Source organism: Podarcis gaigeae (genome assembly GCF_964106915.1).
Source record: "Podarcis gaigeae genome assembly, chromosome: 6".
In the NCBI taxonomy this organism is placed as follows: domain Eukaryota; kingdom Metazoa; phylum Chordata; class Lepidosauria; order Squamata; family Lacertidae; genus Podarcis; species Podarcis gaigeae.
This window is the reverse complement of record NC_139682.1, coordinates 64,787,075-64,806,625: the sequence shown is the minus strand read 5'-3', so window position 1 is coordinate 64,806,625 and position 19,551 is coordinate 64,787,075. Positions and strand designations below refer to the sequence as shown.

Sequence of the window (19,551 nt, the reverse complement as noted above, 5' to 3'; positions counted from 1 at the left end):
TTCCTCTGGAACTCTTCTTCCCACGCCTTTTCTGCTATGTCCCTCTGCAAGTCAGCTCCAGGGAGCCTACCTGCAGCATTTTCATATAAGACCACTTTCCCCATGTTTTCCCCCCAGGTTCAGTGAACCTGACAGCATCCAGCTATAACTGAAACAGCAAAAGAACTCTCAACCCCCAGCAAACAGCCCCATTTATATGTAGATTTAAGGGCCATTTAAAAAATGAAGTTCAAGTACATTCTGAACCGGCATTCATTAGAAACTGGAGCAGTTTTCTGCTGCATTTGGTAGCTCATTCAATGCACAGTTTTGGCTCTAAAGGTTTCCCAGTGTAGAGTGAATGGCTGTGATGTCACACTGGGTCAAGACGATCTGGCTATGATGTCACACTGGGTGATCAGGGCACCTTTGCTCACAACAGCTATGTTGCTTTGATGGCAAAGTGTTGATCTCCTTGTTTTGCAGTACATTTTCAGCGATGCATGCATAAAAATATATATTAACATTCTAGTAAGCTTGAAACACCTCAGGCATCTGATAAGCTTAGTTTGGAGAAAGCACCTTAGGGTAAAAGCTAGTACAGACTCTTAAGTTGCCTGCATAATTCTTTTTCCTTGACGAAACATTGATTTCAGTGTACTGTGGCTGACTGCAAAACACCGGCTTTACAGTTCTATGTGGAAACTGAAAGCCCACGATGCAAAATTAAAACAAATACACATTTGGCTAAAAGCTGAGTTAGTGTTATACAAAGCAGCTTCTTTGTTGTGCACCAGAAAGAAGCAATCTTGATGCTAGCTTGCTGTGCATCTTACCTGGTTTGAGGTGAGCAAATGGAATTTCCCCTGTTAACAGTTCCCAGAGACACAAGGCATAGCTGAAAACATCGGCCTTTATAGTGTAGCGAGTACACTGTGTGAATACTTCAGGGGCCATCCAGCGCAGGTTCTGTACATCAAGACAACATCAATAATGCATTAATGGTATGTTTTGTTTCTTCACAGGGGCACCGATTCTCCAGCTTCATTTCTCTTTGCTTTCGGGCAATATGTTCACAAAACAATTCTCTTAATAGGAAGGGAGAATGGTGATCAGATTGTTCCTGTGCAACAGATTCCCAAGTCTTTTATTGAGTTTCAAACTGCACTGCGGGCTTCACTTCATGCATAAAACCAGGATGTTCTTCCATACCCTACAATATTTCTCCAATAAAAACAGGGGTTCCTATTTAATAATAATAATAATAATAATAATAATAATACCCTACCCATCTGACAGGGTTGCCCCAGCCACTCTGGACAGCTCCCAACATATAAAAATAAAACACTAAAGAGTAAAAAAAGCCTCCCTATACAGGGCTGCCTTCAGATGTCTTCTAAAGGCTGTATAGCAGGCTTCCTCAACCTTGGCCCTCCCGATGTTTTTGGCCTACAACTCCCATGATCCCTAGCTAGCAGGACCAGTGGTCAGGGAGGATGGGAATTATAGTCTCAGAACATCTGGAGGGCTGAGGTTGCGGAAGCCTGCTGTATAGCTATGTCCTTTGCTTGGGGGTTGCATAGCTCCAACATTTCTCCAATGAAAATAGAGATGTCCTAAGAAAAATAGGATATTCCAGGATCAAATCAGAAACCGAGATGGCTTCTGTAAATCCAAGACTGTCCCTGGAAAATAAGGACACTTGGCGGGTCTGCTCTTGGCAGCTCCTAGTCTGAGAGAAAGAAGTAAAGTTTCAGTGGCAGCACAACAAGTGGTGGGCAACAGTAATGCTCTGCATTGGTCAGGAGCTTCCATTTACATTTCCTGAAATGTCCTGAGGTGATACTATGTCGGAGGCTATGTTCAGAATGGAGGCTCCATTCTCTGGTAAGCCAACACCCCAAACCTTTTCATAGAATTCTCAGTACAAAACAACAATCCCTCCCTCTTAGAGTTCTCCATGAAAGCTCAGAAAAACAATTACAGTGCTGGGTGCCGGGGGAACTTACCCATCAACAGTCTGAAGATGATTCTGAACTACTAATATAAGAACTACTAATATAAGTAGCAAATTCTAATGCCAATTACTGTTGCAGACTAGAAATTCATTTCTGAGTGCAAAGCAGAGAGAACATTTTGTACCCACTAATCATCATTGATCTCAATTGACATGGCAAACAAATGGCATACACTGTCATTATACAATAGCATGTATGTTGGAAGAAGAAAATCCTAATCTTATTTCTTGCTCCTTGACTAGATTTTCATATACATTTGATAGTACTTATTTGTAACGAGAGAGAAAGAATAGGCAAACCCCAGGTTGTTTTGTCATATTATCTTCATCCAGAGACTGCAGAAATCTGGATTCTGGGATGTAAAAGCAAAACAAAATGGAGGGAGAGCAGTTAAATAAGTATCACTGAGTACAGGATAACCAAAGTATTTAAAAAAGAACAAAAATGCATATATATTTGTAAGTTGTATAAAGTTCAAATGGAAATACAATGACATCATAGCATTGTTTGTCAAGGACAGCATTCATTAAAAGGCTTGCATTAAATAATTAATATTTGTATTTGAATACTTCAGTTATTCAAAATCAGATTTACATCCACCACCAAAAACATGGATGCCCTGCCAGAAGCCATCAGCGTGATGTCATACTAGCATCTCTCAAAAACTCAAGCCAGCCTATATATAGGCTTTTAAGAGGCTGGTTTTATTTTTGAACCAATGGATTTTTCTGCATCAGTGCAGATAAGGAAGATCATTGGATTACAAAACATAGATTTGCATTGCCTGTTTAAAATTATGATCAGAATAGGAGATCAGTAATCATTAGCTTTTGCCCACCCCCACCCCCAAATTCCATTTGTTCCCCACAGGATATGTGACCAACAGTAATTACCCAGCTTATAATCACAGTATATCAGGATCTTATATAGCATGAGTCCTTGATCTATTTGCCTACAAGCTAGTTTTTTCTGGTTTTGACCCCATACATAGTACATCTAAAACATATGTGGGAAGGTAGCAGATAACAGGATTGGGAATAAGATGAGCAGGGGAACTGCAGAAGCCATATAATAACCTGGTATTGTGACTCAAGAACAACAGGAATGAAAGTGTAACAAGATCTAATGACATTGCAAATGAATCTCTCTCTTTCTTTTCAGAAACTTTATATATCTGATCGTCCTGAGAAATATGTTATTCAGCCCTTTGTACCATGCCAAACTTGACCCGATATTGAAAAGCCTCTTTAACTATCCCTGAACTGGGGAAATTAGTGAGTTACAAAATAATAATGCCCCTGATCCAGGTGCCTTTACAGTTGAGGATTATAGATATTCCTGAATAAACTTGAACATCTCGTATGGGAGATACTGAATGAAATTATTTCAAGTTATATACTCCTCAGAACATGGGAATTGGCAAGAATGGTGGTTATACATAAAAACAGCCAACTAATTCCAGCCATATTGTCCTATAGCATTATTGAATCAGGATTTTAAATTGTGGAGCACCATCCTTGCAAATAGATTAAATACAACAAATAGATACACTGGAGATGATCAGACCAGATTTATTAAAGAATGCAAATTATCTTCAAACATTCGTGAAGTGTTACATATCAATCATATTATCAAGTAAACAAAACAACCTTGTTTTTATTATTTCTGGGTGCTGAGAAAGTTTTTGACAGTTCATTGATGGGTGCCAAAATGATCAACTGTTATAACTGGAAGATAATGAAGAAACTAACTTTTAATAGTTAATTAAGGTTTGGGATATTGTCTGTATGGTTAAGTTCACAAATATGGGGAGAAGTGGAAAAGGAAGCCAGCCAGATAACATTTTTTGGTGGAAAAATAGAGTGTCTTTGTAATTTATTGTGGCAACAAGGTTCACGATAACGTAAACCCATTTATATTACTTGGAAATTTATGACTTCCATTTGTTCTACTTGATTCTGGTATGGAAATTTGTTCTTTGTTTTTAGATCTGGATATCTGATTCCCACCTCCCCAACCCCTTTTACAGATTTATCTGTTTTGTTTTCCCCCCTTCTGTTTATTAAACTGAGTGTAAGTAAATAATTTAAACTTAACAAAGAAAAGAAAGCAAAGTACATCAAAGGCTTCACTTGTTAGCCTACCACATAAAAACAACTGAACTCTAATAATGCAAGAGATACAATACATTAAACATCATTGTGGCTTCCTCATCAGTCTGTGGCTTATGATATCCAACCATCTTTCACATAATGGCTACCAATTCTGCCCTACAGCAGCGATGGGCAAGAGGTCTACTGGTAGATGTCATAATTTCCAATAGATAGAGCAGATCTTGCAGTCCAAAGTCTGCTCATCCTTGCTAGAGAGGTTACAAAACATACTGGGATTTTCTTTTAGTTTCCAATCTCTTACCTCCAAAATCAGCAACAACAGCATGACCATCTTCGTACAGGAGGATATTGTGACTGTGGAGAAGAATAAGTTGTTAGATTGGGTACCTGAATGGTATTGTCTTCAAAATGGATGTGTGCAACATGATCAGGAATTTTAGACTGTTTCCTGCTCTCTCTTATATTATACCGAAACAGAGTCTTAGGTTTAGTTTTTAGCTACATCCTACAGTTATTAACATGATTCAAAAATTGTCCAATATAAAAAAAATGGAGGGTGAAAAAAATTCTGACAGTTTAGTAAGTCCAAATGTCAGAGTCATTCTCTAATTAGTAGTAGAACAAGTACATCTCCTAATTAGTGGAAGATCATCTGTAACAGGTTTATTAATTATGTGACAGCATTACCTAGAAGGAATGAAGATGATGACATTTTGGACTGAACCCAGTGATAACCTTTCAATAAAATCAGAAGGCCTGATTATCCTCTCAGTTCAGCTCCACTCAGATAAAGTGGACTACTCCTAATTTACAATGGCATAAATGAGCCCAGGAAAAAGCCCATGGAATCCAGCTGTGAGCAGGCTACTGCCAGCAACTGTAAGATGCTCATAAGGAGGATATTTTGGACCGATCTCAAAAGGCTAATTTCCATTTTTTCCTCCCTATTTAATTTGACAGACAATCATTGTCCTTTGATTTTGTTCATTTCCCTTTCTACTTTGCATAAGAAAGCTTGTAGCCTCGTAAAGGATTTACATGAATCTTATCTCTTTATGATGAGGTAATCTTCACAATCATCTCCTCATTAGACCCCCATCGAGCAGGGCCTTGGGAGCATATTTGGCATGTAATGGTGGAAATCTCCACCAACCTATTCAAGGAAAGAGTCACAAATTCAGAATGGCTTGGTAGATGGTGGCAACAGGACCTACGGTAACAAACATTATGCACCTTCCGTCAGGCTTCCGTCAGTGTTGAAACCACCATGAGAGGAGAAAAAGCCCATGACAAAAGTCACGATATCGCCTGGGGAATGTCAGGCCTTGTGGGCTACCATGACATCTGGATGTTGGAGGAAAGGGCAAGGAGGCCAGAAGATATTTTTCACTTTCCCATTTGCCTCACCCAGGTCTCAGCACAGGTGATTCACAGGTCGGATAGGTTCTGAAAATCCAACCCTAATGTTAACACAACCAGACTAGCTTAGTGTTAATGTAACTAGATTTTCCAGTCCTTCCACTCACTCTGCATTTATTCCTGATGATACTTTTCTGTTAGTTTATTGAACAGTTATTTTAGGTGAACAATAGTGCAAATCATTGGCGTGGACATTTTTTAAAAACAAGAGCAAACAGACCCCAAAACAAGTGTTAACAGGATTTTGATTTTATATGAGAGACGAATTTGGGCATATTACATGCAACTAAGCTGTTCATAGCCTTTTTGCCCCTATCAATAAATGCTTCCACTTCTCCTTCACTTTTCTTTCTTACACAATACAGCGGTCCATAACTGATATAACCCAACTGCCGTATAAAGTATGAAGTGGTTTCCGAAATACTTAAAACCACACATAAGAGCATGAAAACAATGCAAGGCGCTGTTTAGTGAACATTAGGGGACATCTTATTTCAGCCCACATGATTATTTCTCTTTATATGTTGAAGTCAAAAACAAAGCTGCTGCATCAAATTCTCTTAAAAGTTTTGTGCTGCAATTTAATCTTGAATATATAAAAAAGCAGACCTTTTGACACTTTGCCATGGGCTGTTTCCTTCCACTAACAGGGGGCTCTTTAATCTAGGGGAGGCTTCCATGGGCTGAAGGGAGGAGAGGTGATTTTCACAAATCCCCCCTTTCGCCTGGAGTCCAGCGTGAACCTCCCATGCTGTTCTAGAGGGTTCCCATTAATAGATTTGGGAGAAGGGCCACATGGGTGGAATCTGTGAAAATTGCCTCCCTCCTAAAGAAAATATCCACTGAATTAAAGAACCTTCTCTCAACCATGCCTAAAGAGATATAATTGGATACAACCTTGTGAACCTTGCCCACTACTGAAAATCTGAGATGCTACCTTGGCCACCTGGAATCTGTTTGATATTTCTGATATTTATCCAGCTTGTTACTGTTGTTGAAGGTGTATCTCTTACTTCAAAATGGAGAACTTGTCCACCTCCCTTGAGATGCTTCTAGGCTACAGCCCAACATCTGGAGGGTCAGAGGTTGACCATCCTTGTCTTACTCAATACTCTAAACTTTTTGACTTATTTTTTCCCCTTCTCTCTCTCTACAGCTGCATGCACACACACACGATAAAATGTGGTTCCTCAAGACTTTCTGACCTTAGATCTCACCTTGTCCTTGATCACACATTCTGTTTACTTCCTTTTCTGTTAATTGGATGGCCAGCTCGATATAGCACAGACTCTTAAGCTGAGCTGAGAGTCAGGTTTCTGTATTTGAGAAGGAAGATTTCCGAGAGCAGTTGAGACGGGGAGCTGGGCAGGGTGCTTGCCTGTACTGGCCATGTTATCCATGTGTTCTCCATTGAACATTTTTCTCTAAGAACGCCTTCTCAAATGGAGATATTTGTAAAAAATTGAAAAGTTTTGCTATTGACCATGCCTACAGCCGCTCTTAGCTACAATATCTTGCTGTGTACTTCATCTTTCTAAAAGGGCTGTCCCCAAAAGGCACACAGTACCTGCCTGCCATACTGAGAAAATTAGGTGTCCGGTGAAGTGGGATCGCTTCTTGATGCACTGCTGAAATTTATTAACCTGCATGATTGGAGAGGCCTAGCCCTTGGCACATCTGGAAGCATTCCAAGGGTCAGCTGTGCTGTGGTAATTAGGCTTCGTTTTCAATCTCATCACATTATTAAAGCCATTAGTTTACAAACACATCTCCCCAACGTGTAATCACTCAAAAGTAACTGAAAACCAGGGAAAGTGCAGAAGGCATTTCAACAGCTTGGCACCATGTTCTTTCCTAACTAGAAACACTGCTATTATAAATGCACCACTCTTATATCAGTACCACTTTAAATATCTGGTTGTTCCACATGAAATAAGTAATATTTAAATGCTCCTTTGCTGCTTTGAATATCACACCATCATGGGGAACCCATTCATCCAAGCAAAAGTACCGATATTCCTAAGTTTCTGCTTTCATAGCATTATGAGCTGCACTATGGAAAAGACTTTTTGGTGACACTCTCAAGGGGTAGTAGCAACTAAAGCAGCTAGTAGCTGTCTCACCATGTTTTGTGTCAAAAATTATGTAAGTTATAAATGTATTTCGTGAAAAATAATTAATTTTATTCACGATGCTTACAAGAGAGAGAAAGAGAGAGGACCATCTCACTTTTTCTACTATATTTTCACTGTTAATTTCTTTTTTACAAAAATAAACCTCTAACATCCCATCCTTTCTCTACAAAGTCCCAATTTCTTATGTTTTTGTTTGTTTGTTTGTTTGTTTGTTTGTTTGTTTACTGCATTATTTCTTGTCAGGGCAACCCAGTCAGATGGGAGAGGCACACGTAATAAATCACTACTACTATTACTATTACTGCTACTTTTATTATTAATATTTCCTCAAGACTGTGAATCTCTTTCCTATTCTATTCTATCCTATCTTCACAACAACTTTCCAAGTTGGTTAAGAGGTTTTGTGAGGATTTGTGGATGATTGCCCAAGGTCACTCAGTGAAATTTATGGCTAAGTAGGAACATGAGGAGCTCCCTTATACTAAGTCAGACCATTGGCCCATCTAGCTTAGTATTGTTTAAACTGACTGGCAGCTACTCTCCAGGGTTATAGGCAGGAGTCTCTCTCGCAGCCCAACATGGAGATGCTGGGAATTGAACTTGGGACCTTCTGCATGCAAAGCAGAACTATGATCCTTCCAAAATGGGAATTTGATCAGAATTGTAGACTGTATTCTAAGATTGTCCAGTAGCACCTTAGAGATCTACTAAGTTTGTTCTTAGCTTTCGTGTGCATGCACACTTCTTCAGATACACTGAAACAGAAGTCACCAGACCCTTATATATAGTGGGAGGGTGGAGTGGGTTTTTTCTCAGAAGGGTAGTAACTTATACCCAGAATAAACTTAGTTGGTCTCTAAGGGACGCAGGTGGTGCTGTGGGTTAAACCACAGAGCCTAGGACTTGCCGATCAGAAGGCTGGCAGTTTGAATCCCTGCAACGGGGTGAGCTCCTGTTGCTCGGTCCCTGCTCCTGCCAACCTAGCAGTTCAAAAGCACACCAGTGGAAGTAGATAAATAGGTACCGTTCCGGCGGGAAGGTAAACGGTGTTTCTGTGCGCTGCTCTGGTTCGCCAGAAGCGGCTTAGTCATGCTGGCCACATGACCTGGAAACTGTACGCCGGCTCCCTCGGCCAATAAAGCGAGATGAGCGCCGCAACCCCAAAGTCGGCAGTGACTGGACCTAATGGTCAGGGGTCCCTTTAAGGTGCTACTGGACAATTTTTTAATTTATTTCGACTGTGTCAGGCCAACATGGCTACCTACCTGGATCTGTGTTATAAGGTGTGTGTACTGGAGAATATCAAGCCATCCATGTTGTAACTAGAGTAGGGGGAATACCACTACCCCTGTTTGTTTGTTTTTAAGTATGTACATCAACATACATGATTTTCTGTCCTTTCTTCTATTTGCTTTTTTCCTGTCAGAATCTCAATTCAGGACTGCAGACCAGTCATAAATAGTCTGAGAGGAACCATTTATAAAACTCATTAGTATTACAGAGGAAGTAAAAAAAAATAAAAATAAATAAATAAATGGTTTCAATTAAATCTTTGAAACCATAGCAACAGAAAACTCCAATAAAGGTAAAGGATTGCAGAACCATAACTTTTCCTACATCTGTCAGTCGATGTGTATTTAAGGCTTACTGCTAAATCTAGTGGATTTGTCCTGTAACCACTGGGACCGAAGAGGTGAATTATGAGATTTGTATTGTGGTTAAACCCATTTATTGAGGGTAATGTGAACAAAATGCTATCCTCTTTACGTTCAGTTTGCACAACACTAGGGAATGTAACAAGAGATATGTGTGTATGTAGGGGGGTTAATAATACTAGGAAATAAATTTAACTCTGCCACTGATAATAGTATTCCTCCCAAGAGGCTCACAAGTCTCCATACCAATTGAATGTCTAAAAATGTATGTGCCTTTTCATAATGGATTTGTCTCTTCCTGGCACAGAGAGGTGAGGGAACTGGAGAAGAATATATCAGCAATACACAAGGGCACCTGTTTTGTACCATTTCAACTTTTATAGCTTCCTTCCAAGAACCCTGGGAATCATAGTTTGGTGAGACTGCCAAGAATCCTGTTAAAGATATACAGTACATTTCCTTCATAGAACTACAGTTTCCTGTGTCCCCTGAGGAGAAGGAATGGCTGTTAATCCAGTTTAGGTCAAGCAGACCACAAGGGCTCTTTACTGAAATATTACAGAGGCGGCGTTGTAATTAGAGAAGAACCAAAATGCACATTTCAGTTTGTGTTTTGGCTTATAAAGGTGAAGAGATACCTGGATGAAATGTGATGCCTTAAAAACAATCATCTTCAAATCCACCTTTATTGCTATTTGCTATATGTAGCCATTACTCAGTGCCAGAGCTACTTTTCCACCGAGTTCTGAAACAGCCTAAGCATGACAGCCTCTTCTTATCTTACAATGGCTGGCACTGCAGCATAAAGGCTGCTGGACATGCCCCCCCATGGCACCTGGTTGGACGGCCACCGGGGGGGCGTGAGTGCCAACCAGGTGAGCTGGAGGCAGGGGGTGACACCCCCTGCTAGGAGCGGTGTTCGGGCTCCCGTCCACAACCACTCCCCTCTCTTTCAGGGAGGAGAGTCTTTCCTGAAATATTCAGTATGCCTCCTACCCACAAACCCTGCTCTTGACACACACTGCTACCACTTAGATCTGTTCAGCAGTGGCCCATGTTCTACTCTAAGTGACTAGCTTGGCCCTTAAGGGTCAGTAAATGAATACCATTCATTTTGAAATAAACTGCCTTTTTTGTTTTGATTGCAGTCACCTCACTGTTTGCTATTTTTGCGATTCGCTTCCAGGTATGTGTGAGGTTCTGATCAAACGACATAAATTTGATGTAGCATAATGGATGCCCTGAGAGACCTCGGGATTTTATTTGATGACTAACACTGCACCACAACAGCTCAGGATTGAACCTGTAATGAGTATCAACTCCAAGCCGATTTTTACTTGTCACGGTATCTGGTTAGTACCAGTCAGTTCCTCAGTTTTAAGGACACAAGCATTGCCTTCAAAATTGAAGAAAGACACCCCCCCCCCAAAAAAAATCCCTTAACTGTATATTTCCAGTCTGTTATTTATCCAGCTCATCTTTTTGTGTGTTCTCTTATACCACTTAAACTTCCAAGGTCAGCATTCTGAATGCAGTAACAATCACTCATATGTGAAGTTACTGAAGAGGCACAGTGAGTTTGGGCAGAAAGGGGGAAATGAGAGTAAGCAAAGCAGAGGAGAAAGGTCTAGGGAGGTTAAATGTATAGATATCAGGGCATTCAGACACAGGCACATTTTTTGTTGTTGGGAAGAAGCAAGGGAGAGGGTAAGCTTCAGCATCAAATGGAAGACTGCTCCTCCTGAACAGCAGTTGAGAAGCTGTTATTTATCCAGAACCACAGTTTCCCATTTTGCCTGATGAGCTTCCAATAGTTTAAACCTGCTTGCATCTGAGGATGTGCAAAAAAGTGACTCTCCTCTCCCTCCCTCTCTCTCTCTCTCTCTCTCTCTCTCTATATATATATATATGAATGAAAGGGTCAGGGGAAAATAAAAAGCACAATGGCGGGGGCATATTTGTCTCTCACATGCATATGGAATGAAAATGTGTAACCACTTCAAATGTGCATAAAGAACTGCAGGAAAATAAACTCCTGGAGCTGTGTTGCTACTCACACACCTTTGTGCTGGCTTCTTCTGTACATTTTCATTCGATTGAAGAATCTGAGGCTATGCCTCGGGGTTCCATTTTTATCTGACTGAAAAGTGGTGCAACTAAAAGGAGGGTGTTATGCACCTTTGCTCAATAGAACAACAGCCCCTTAACCACTGCTTACACCACTCTCTCCATATTCTTCCTGTTTCTTCCCTGGACCTGGACCTATTTAGCATCTCACCCTAGAACTTTAGGACTTCATCAAGAATCATTTTAAAATTGTAAAGACACTGAGAAATGTATTACATATACTCATACGTATATTTGGTATAAGCATGTTTATAATGTATAAACAAACAAACAAAAGGAGTGTAGTGCAATTTAGGGTGAGTTGGCATCTGCTCTTGCAATGGGGCTTCTTCTTCTTGCATGCCCCCAAAATCTGCTCCAGAAGGTCTGGAACAGTTGTGGGGAGGCAGTCATCAAAGGAAGAAAGAGAAACCAGAAGTCCTGTTGTACACATGGACTTTCGTTTCATAACATAGCTGCATGCTCCCCATATTGTAGGGTCTTTAAAGGCATCTGGATAAAGATGACCCTTTATCTGTATACATTCCTCCTTTATCCGTATCCCATATGTCCATTTGCAATTTCTTTTCATGAAAATTAATTCTAAGTAGACCCAGAACTAATTTGCATTAGCTCTGCTGAAAACAGTTCTGTTTCACCAAACATTTTTAGAGAATTAATTTGATTCAGTCCTGGTTGTCTGTTTTATATGTTATGACTTCATAATTTTATGATGCTTAATGCTTATATTGTACATCGCCATAGCATTTTTTTAAAAAATGAGTGGGTGGTTAAGAAATATTCCTAAGGACAGAATAAATTTAAAAAGAATCTTCTTCTAAAATAAGCCCATTTTAGTATGATATATATTATATAGCCAGGTTTGAGTTAATAGGAAAAAGACATTTGTCAGTAAAGAAAAAGGGGTGTTTTTATTTCTTTCATGACTAGATAGGAGCATATCACAGTGTTTTCAAACATATTTTTTGTATTTGTCCACACTTCTGCCAAAGCTTAAGATTACCAAATGTTCCTCCAGATTTTTTTTTTTAATGATGGTGGCAATTGAGCATTTGGCAGGTGCTGAAGTTTTCCTATATTTACCCCAGACATGCAAAATAGTGTCCCTATGGTGCTGACATGAAGACAGGCAAAAACAATTTACATCTTTCAGCCACTGCATGACCCACACTAATCAGTTAGGATAGTAATACCAGCTAACATTCAATGTGCTTAAGCCTCATTTTTTTCTAATCATATATAATTTCCTTATGTAGATTTCCTCTCCATTCAAATAAATTTGTTTTAAAATAGTTGGCACTCCAGTGCAAGTCATTAGAAATATGAATGTGCCTGCTTTGTAAAATCAATTTAGGGAATATATTCATTTTGATGGCATTTCTCTTCCCTGTGTTCCATACATTAATGCTATCTTGGATTTTCTTAAATGAAGAAACAATAATTACAGTTTTTTATCATCACTGGAAGTATTGTAATTTTGGAATACAATCCTAAACATACTTTTTGGAGAGCAGGGTGGCTAACCTGTGGCCATTCAAATGTTAGACTCTTAACTCCCATCAGATCCAGACACCAATGGCCTGGGATGGTGAGTGATGTAGCCCAACAACATCTGCCTAACTCTAGAGAATTAAAAAAGGAATGTCTTAAGTGTTCTCTCCTTCAAAGGAAGCCAAAACGGGAAAGCACCACACAGTAAAATTCACCAAAACTGGACAGCTCCACACAGTGGAATTCACGACTTGGTGAAGTTTGGAACATGAAATAATATGTTGCCCTATCCTCAACTTGGATGTGTCCTCTCTTAACACACAGAGAGAAATTGGGTGGTCCCAAGCATGGCCTAGAACAGCATTTGGTCAGTGTAGTCTTGGGCACCATTAATACCCTACCTGCTATGATGACAGAGAGCAGCAGCAGACCTTTTAACTCACTTCTTTGGAGACAAGTGTGCTGAATGATGGGATCAACCTGCTGGTAATATGCCTCAGACATTTTTCATTCTTCACTACACAGAAGATCCATTAATAAACCAAGAGTAAGATAGCCCATTCATAGCTAAGTAAACTCAGATACAATAGTTTGCATAGTGCAGCAGTTTAAACTCTTAGCTGTGGTCAGCAAAGGCTTCTGGGATGTCTTTGAAACATCTAGATGAGTTATAAAGCCAGGATGAGGAAACTGGAGCCCTGCAAGATGCTATTGGACTACAGCGCCCATCAACCTTGACCATTTTCTGTGCTGGAAGAAGCTGATGGGAGTTCTCTATCTGTGCTATAAAGGTTTACAGAAGTGGTGGTGGTGTGGAATTTATCTATAAAGGTAAAAGTGACACTTGGTATTTTTTCCTCCCAGAATACTATACTTAAACAAACATGGTTCCAATATGAAACTTTTTTCTTTAGTTGTATCTCAGAGTTTTCTATAAACATCAAGATGGTGAACATCACAGTTCCCAAAATATGTGAAGCTATGCAGATATATGGGACACAGGTGGTGCTGTGGGTTAAACCACAGGGCCTAGGACTTGCCGATCAGAAGGTCGGCAGTTCGAATCCCCGCTACAGGGTGAGCTCCCGTTGCTCGGTCCCTGCTTCTGCCAACCTAGCATTTGGAAAGCACATCAAAGTGCAAGTAGATAAATAGGTACCACTCTGGCGGGAAGGTAAATGGCGTTTCCGTGCGCTGCTCTGGTTCGCCAGAAGCGGCTTAGTCATGCTGGCTACATGACCCGGAAGCTGTACGCCGGCTCCCTCGGCCAATAAAGCGAGATGAGCACCGCAACCCCAGAGTCGGCCTTGACTGGACCTAATGGTCAGGGGTCCCTTTACCTTTTTATGCAAATATAGCTGGTTATGAATATGCTGATTTAAATAAACTAAATATGGATTTTAAACAATTTGACTTTGAACTTCACAATAGAAAATCTCATGAGTATTATCACAGTCAGAAGCAAATGACAGCCCAAAATAACCAACTGAACTATACCAAAATGCACATTCTGGAGTGTAAGTTGATATTATTTTATAATGAGAAAACAGAAAGCCCACAATTATATTTTACCTGTTTTTTCCCTATTTCATGACCATAGAAGAAGTGAGCAACACACACACAAACACACACACACACCACCTACCTCCCGCAATGCATGTTAAGTTACCAGAACTGAAGTTACTTAGAGCCAAAAAAGTAAGGGCTTTGTTTTCAGATCATAGCTAGTATTCCTGAATTTTGTTGAGAATCTTTGGAGTTCATTGTTCATCACTGGCTCTATTTTGATTTGTGGTAAATAAATTATTATTAATAAATAATAATAATAATAATAATAATAATAATAATAATAATAATAATGTGACAATTTAAACTCTGGGAAGATGATGCTCAGAAAGTGGAATAAAACACAGTTGTATGGCTATTGAAATTGTGGACAGAGAAATTTGGGGCTGATTTCACTCAATTTCTCCAATGGGGTGAAAAAAATCTCAATTAGTTTCTAGGAAGTGGGACTCACTATTAGCAGTGGCAGTCACTCTGAATGCCAGTTTGCACCATCCATAATGCCTCGAACCCAGCACCATTCTATACATCTCCTACCATAATAATAGAGATGATTCACACATGCATTTTCATCACTCAGTGACTACAACATCAAATGGTATATTTCTTGCTTGCACGACTGACTCATCACAAATCAAATACAACTGAGAGACTGAATCAAATACAACAACAGCTGAACCTCATAATTTTCAATAGAGTCAGTTCACACATTCATCTATTCTCACAATATGCTAGGTAATATGCTTTCATGAATTCTGAAACCAGTCATGATGTGGCACAATCCAACTTTGGTTGCACCAAACCCCCACAGAATGAAGGAAGATTCAAAAGCACAGAATGGACAGGTAAGAGCTCAGTCCTTTTTTTGTCTGCACTTTTCTCTCCGAAACCAAATATCAGATATTTTCTCCTGGTGAGTGCTACTTCCAATCACAGAGACCAATTGAAAAGGTATACCTTGCTCTCCAGATAATGGTTTGGGAGTTTGAAAATTTTGCTCATTCTGATTCTTCACATATAGTGTCTAGGCTCTTTTTAATCTTTATTTTAAAATCTATGTTGTCATATTTAAAGCAGATGTCTGTGCTTCAGTCTTTGAAAAGTGTTATGTACTGAAGTTCTCACCCTGGGCCAGCAGGGGGATACTGTAGATAGTTTTCACACAGGTCCACATATGCAAATAAGGGATTCAAAGTGACGTTCAGTGATTGGATAGTTACAGAAAATGGTTACTGTTGTGTTCTAGTGGAGCTCTATATAAGCAGGCTGGCTGAACCCTTCAGTTCAGTTCTGTTCTGGCCTGTGAATAAACAAGAGCTGTTTGAAGAATCACTGTGTCGTCGGATATGTTCGCCCACAACTTAACAAAAAGAATGTCCTTCTCCTTGTGAGTGAAACCATGCAAACTTTTTATCACACTTGAGCCACACTGGGCAAGGGATGCCAGGAGACGGATAAATTGCTTCACATACCAGATTGGATTATTCCCAGTTCTATTTAAATGGCTCCTTTATGCTCCAGTTATGCTCTAAAAAGGAAAATACTTCTCTGGGAGGAGTGAATCTTAGTGGAAAACTATATGTTACTAAGTGCTACTCATGGTGTTATTACCAGATTTACTTTTTCTAATCTACAAGAAGGGATGCTGATAGGAATTCAGGTTTTGATGAAAATGGACCTGCTCTGCTCCATAACTCCCAGACCAATGTGTGGATTGGAATGCAACTTAACCTTCAGATTTTGCACTTTTCCAAATTTTGTAATACGCTTTTTGGCTCAAAAATGCAATGAAACATTTCATTAAATGCATATATTAGGGGGAAACACATGTAGAAATATGTATGCTGATATAAAAATACATTTGTAAATATGCATTTTGTGTTAAAATATGTGTCTTTAAATACAAATTTTCATTCAGATTAAAAAAAAAAATCCAGTTAAATGTGAAAGTGGAATAGACTTACAAATTAACGTGTGTGAAACTGGCAGACCAGAAATTGGCTGATCCTTCCATGCATATGTAAAGGTGATGCAATTTATATTCAGCAAAGAATGTTTGAAAATCTTGCAGCCTCAAACATTCATGGAAGGTGAACACAAAGGCAGGATTGATTTTTAAAATGCCATTAAATGAATCGAAAACATGGCAGTTGTATCCTTTAGACCAGGATATGAACTTGGCAAGAGTTCAATGGCCGCATGTTCACACTCTGTTCTTTATCTCAACTCCGGAAGACGCCTGCTTGGGAATGTGATTACAATACTGGAGCCGCATGTCAAGTATACCCTCATCTTGTTTTGGTAGCAAGGGTATTAGTTCAGGGAGCAATTTGAATTCGGAAGGTCAGGAGTAGGTCAGGGTAAATCTTGGCAGCGTTTCTGCTTGTTTCTGAGCTCAGACCTAATAGATACACAGCAGTCGGCTGAGCTCGCAAGCTTTTGCAAATGAGTCTAGAGGGGCTTGTTCACCAGAGTTTACGTTTCTAGCAAACAGCAGCTTTTAATAAATAGCATATAACTTTATTTGAGTGGATCAGAGATATTTGTTTTTCAAGAGTTTGGCTAATATTCCCTTTATTGCTTATGCCCCTACATTTCTGGGGTTTATAGCACATGAAATATCTAGACGCTAAATAAGATATTCAGCTTTACTTTCCTCTTTCCTCTTTTCTTTCTTTTTGGGCTGTTGCAGTCTAACCTTTTGTTTTGCTTTGTTTAACTTCTAGTTCAACGTGGGTGAGTGTCAATTGAGCTTGACTGCATTGCAGGAAATAAATTATTTTGCAAGCGTTAACAAGAAAACAAGAGCAAAAGAAATTTCCCCAATAGTGAAAGGAGCTATAAATGTATCTGATTGCTTTGCCTGGTGATGCCCAAACTTCTCATAGGTGACAGGGAAGGCTCTTTTTATAAAGCCAGAACTCTGTTCCGGCACCTCTCAGGTGGGCACCATTGCCATTATAAGAAAACAAGGGAGGCATTCCTGGTGAGTTCCGGCACCTCTTTTTTCTAGAGAAACAGCACCGTTCATTAGCGTACCAAAGGCAGCGTGTTATTCCATGGAGCTATAGCTCAGAATTAGTGTTTGTTTGTACTTACAGACACAAATTTACATAAAACTTTATTCTGACTTCAGAAGACCAGCTCTGGCAGCTCTCTTGGAAAATCCTTGCACAAATGTATTGTTTTAAGTGTTCATACACACTAATCCAGGGGTAGGAGAACTTTTGAGCCCTTGGCTAACCCTCTTGGGGCCATCAACTACCACATTTTCCCAATAGTATGGATTCCTGTGAGGTCTGTCTGCAGTTTGTTCACTCCAGTCATGCCCTCACTGATACCTCCAAACCAGGAGTGTCGTAAGTGTCTTCACAGAGTGTGGGAGGTGTCAGTATAAGGCAGAGAACAGTCAAACTTGATCTTAAGAGTTTAGCTGGTTGCTTATTTTCCATCAAGGCCAATCTTTTTCTTATAAGCCCAGATGCTTCTGTTCCTACGAGGCAGCAGCGCTTGAGGTTGGAAGACTTAGCCCACATACACATGAGTGAAGCGAAGCCTGCTGCAGAAAAATATCTCAAAAAGAGAAGTCATTGTAAAGTGGCTGGTTTAGGAAGGATCATAGCTCAGTTGGGGAACATCTGCTTTGCATTCAGAAAACTCCAGGTACGACAGGGAATGTCCTGGTCTAAAACTCTGGAGAGCTTCTGCCAGCCTGTGTAGACAATATTAAGTTAGATGTTCCAATAGTTTGACTCAATAGGACAGCTTCCTACGGCCCTGTGCTACCAGACACAACTCCGAATGCTAATAATCTCTAAGGTACAAGTAAAGAAAAGCAATGCAGCAGTCACATGTACTCCAGAAATTATGGAAGTGGCTGGGAATACATGCTGGGGGTGGATTTGATTTGATTTGATTTGCATTTTAATGCAAACCTACCTAATGTTCTCTTCCTGAGACAACATACAGGCCAAAACCTTTCAACATTTGCCTCTCCAAATTTTGCGGTGCAGGTTTCCAACAAGAACAACAAGAAGAATGTACAATGAGCAAAAGCAAGTAAATGTGAAAACTAGGGCAGAAGAGAAGCGAAGCAGTTCCAAAATGGTCAGTATGGTGGTTTTGTGTTAATGGTGCTGAGAACCAGAACTCACTGGCTGTGATGCTTTCTTTCTCCTTGGCAGAGCTTTGGGAAAGGAAATTGCTGGTGCTACCTCAATTTCCTTATTGTATGATTAATACATGATTAATACATCATGGGCAGGAACATTGAAGAATATATTTGAGAACTGTATTCCCCATGTGTGTCTAGTTTGAATTGCTGTTTGTAAGTTTTTAACTGCTTCATGGTGTACGTTGAAAACAAATGCACCAATATGATGCATATGCACGCATTTTGCTGTGATTATCATGCGATTACCACAGCAAGCAGCAACACTATTTGACCTGTGCCTTAAGGCTCACTCCTCCCAGTGTGTGAAAGCACAGGTGCATGCTAAGGGAGTGGAGGAAATGAATAATTCTTCCTTTAGAGTGACATTACTAAACCAGAAAGTGCTTGTGTTCTGGCCTAGTCAGTTTTACATAAAAGATAAATGATGTTAGGAACTGGGAAAAGTTATGAATAGCCTCAACCACACACACATAGCGAGGAGCTTGCTCCATTACATTTGCCAAATCTGCTGGATCAAGGCTATTGAACTCAAACTTGCTTCCCCACCCACCTGGGCTCCCACCAATGCCTATCTGAAGGCAGCCTGAATGGATCAATCAGACAACAACTTCTCCTCAAAGTGCCTTAGCCTGGATAAATAACATACATTTGACCACACACCTAAAGATCATTTGAATTATCTCTCAGAAGCAGGCTAACAGCAGCACCCTAAGGGACTTCCAGTACTGGGTATAACATGAAACTTGGAAGGACAGTCCCTGCTCAGAATATTCTCCTTTCTCTCTTGCAGGCTCTAAATACTAAAATGGAGGGGGGGGGGAGAGATATGACCCCCCACTGATGCTCCATGGAGAGGAATCTCCCCCACCTGCA

At 40.0% G+C, this 19,551-nt stretch overlaps 1 protein-coding gene across 1 annotated transcript in view; it reads right to left on the bottom strand.

The window, feature by feature from the left end:
- Nucleotides 1-19,551, bottom strand: part of LOC310846447 (serine/threonine-protein kinase TNNI3K) — a 151,975-nt gene that overhangs the window by 54,933 nt on the left and 77,491 nt on the right. The window contains exons 19-21 of the mRNA XM_083742986.1: nucleotides 4,413-4,465; nucleotides 2,297-2,349; nucleotides 816-948 (exon numbers count right to left, since the gene is read on the bottom strand). Coding sequence (XP_083599112.1) covers nucleotides 816-948; nucleotides 2,297-2,349; nucleotides 4,413-4,465 — 239 coding nt within the window. The remainder of the gene's footprint in view (nucleotides 1-815; nucleotides 949-2,296; nucleotides 2,350-4,412; nucleotides 4,466-19,551) is intronic.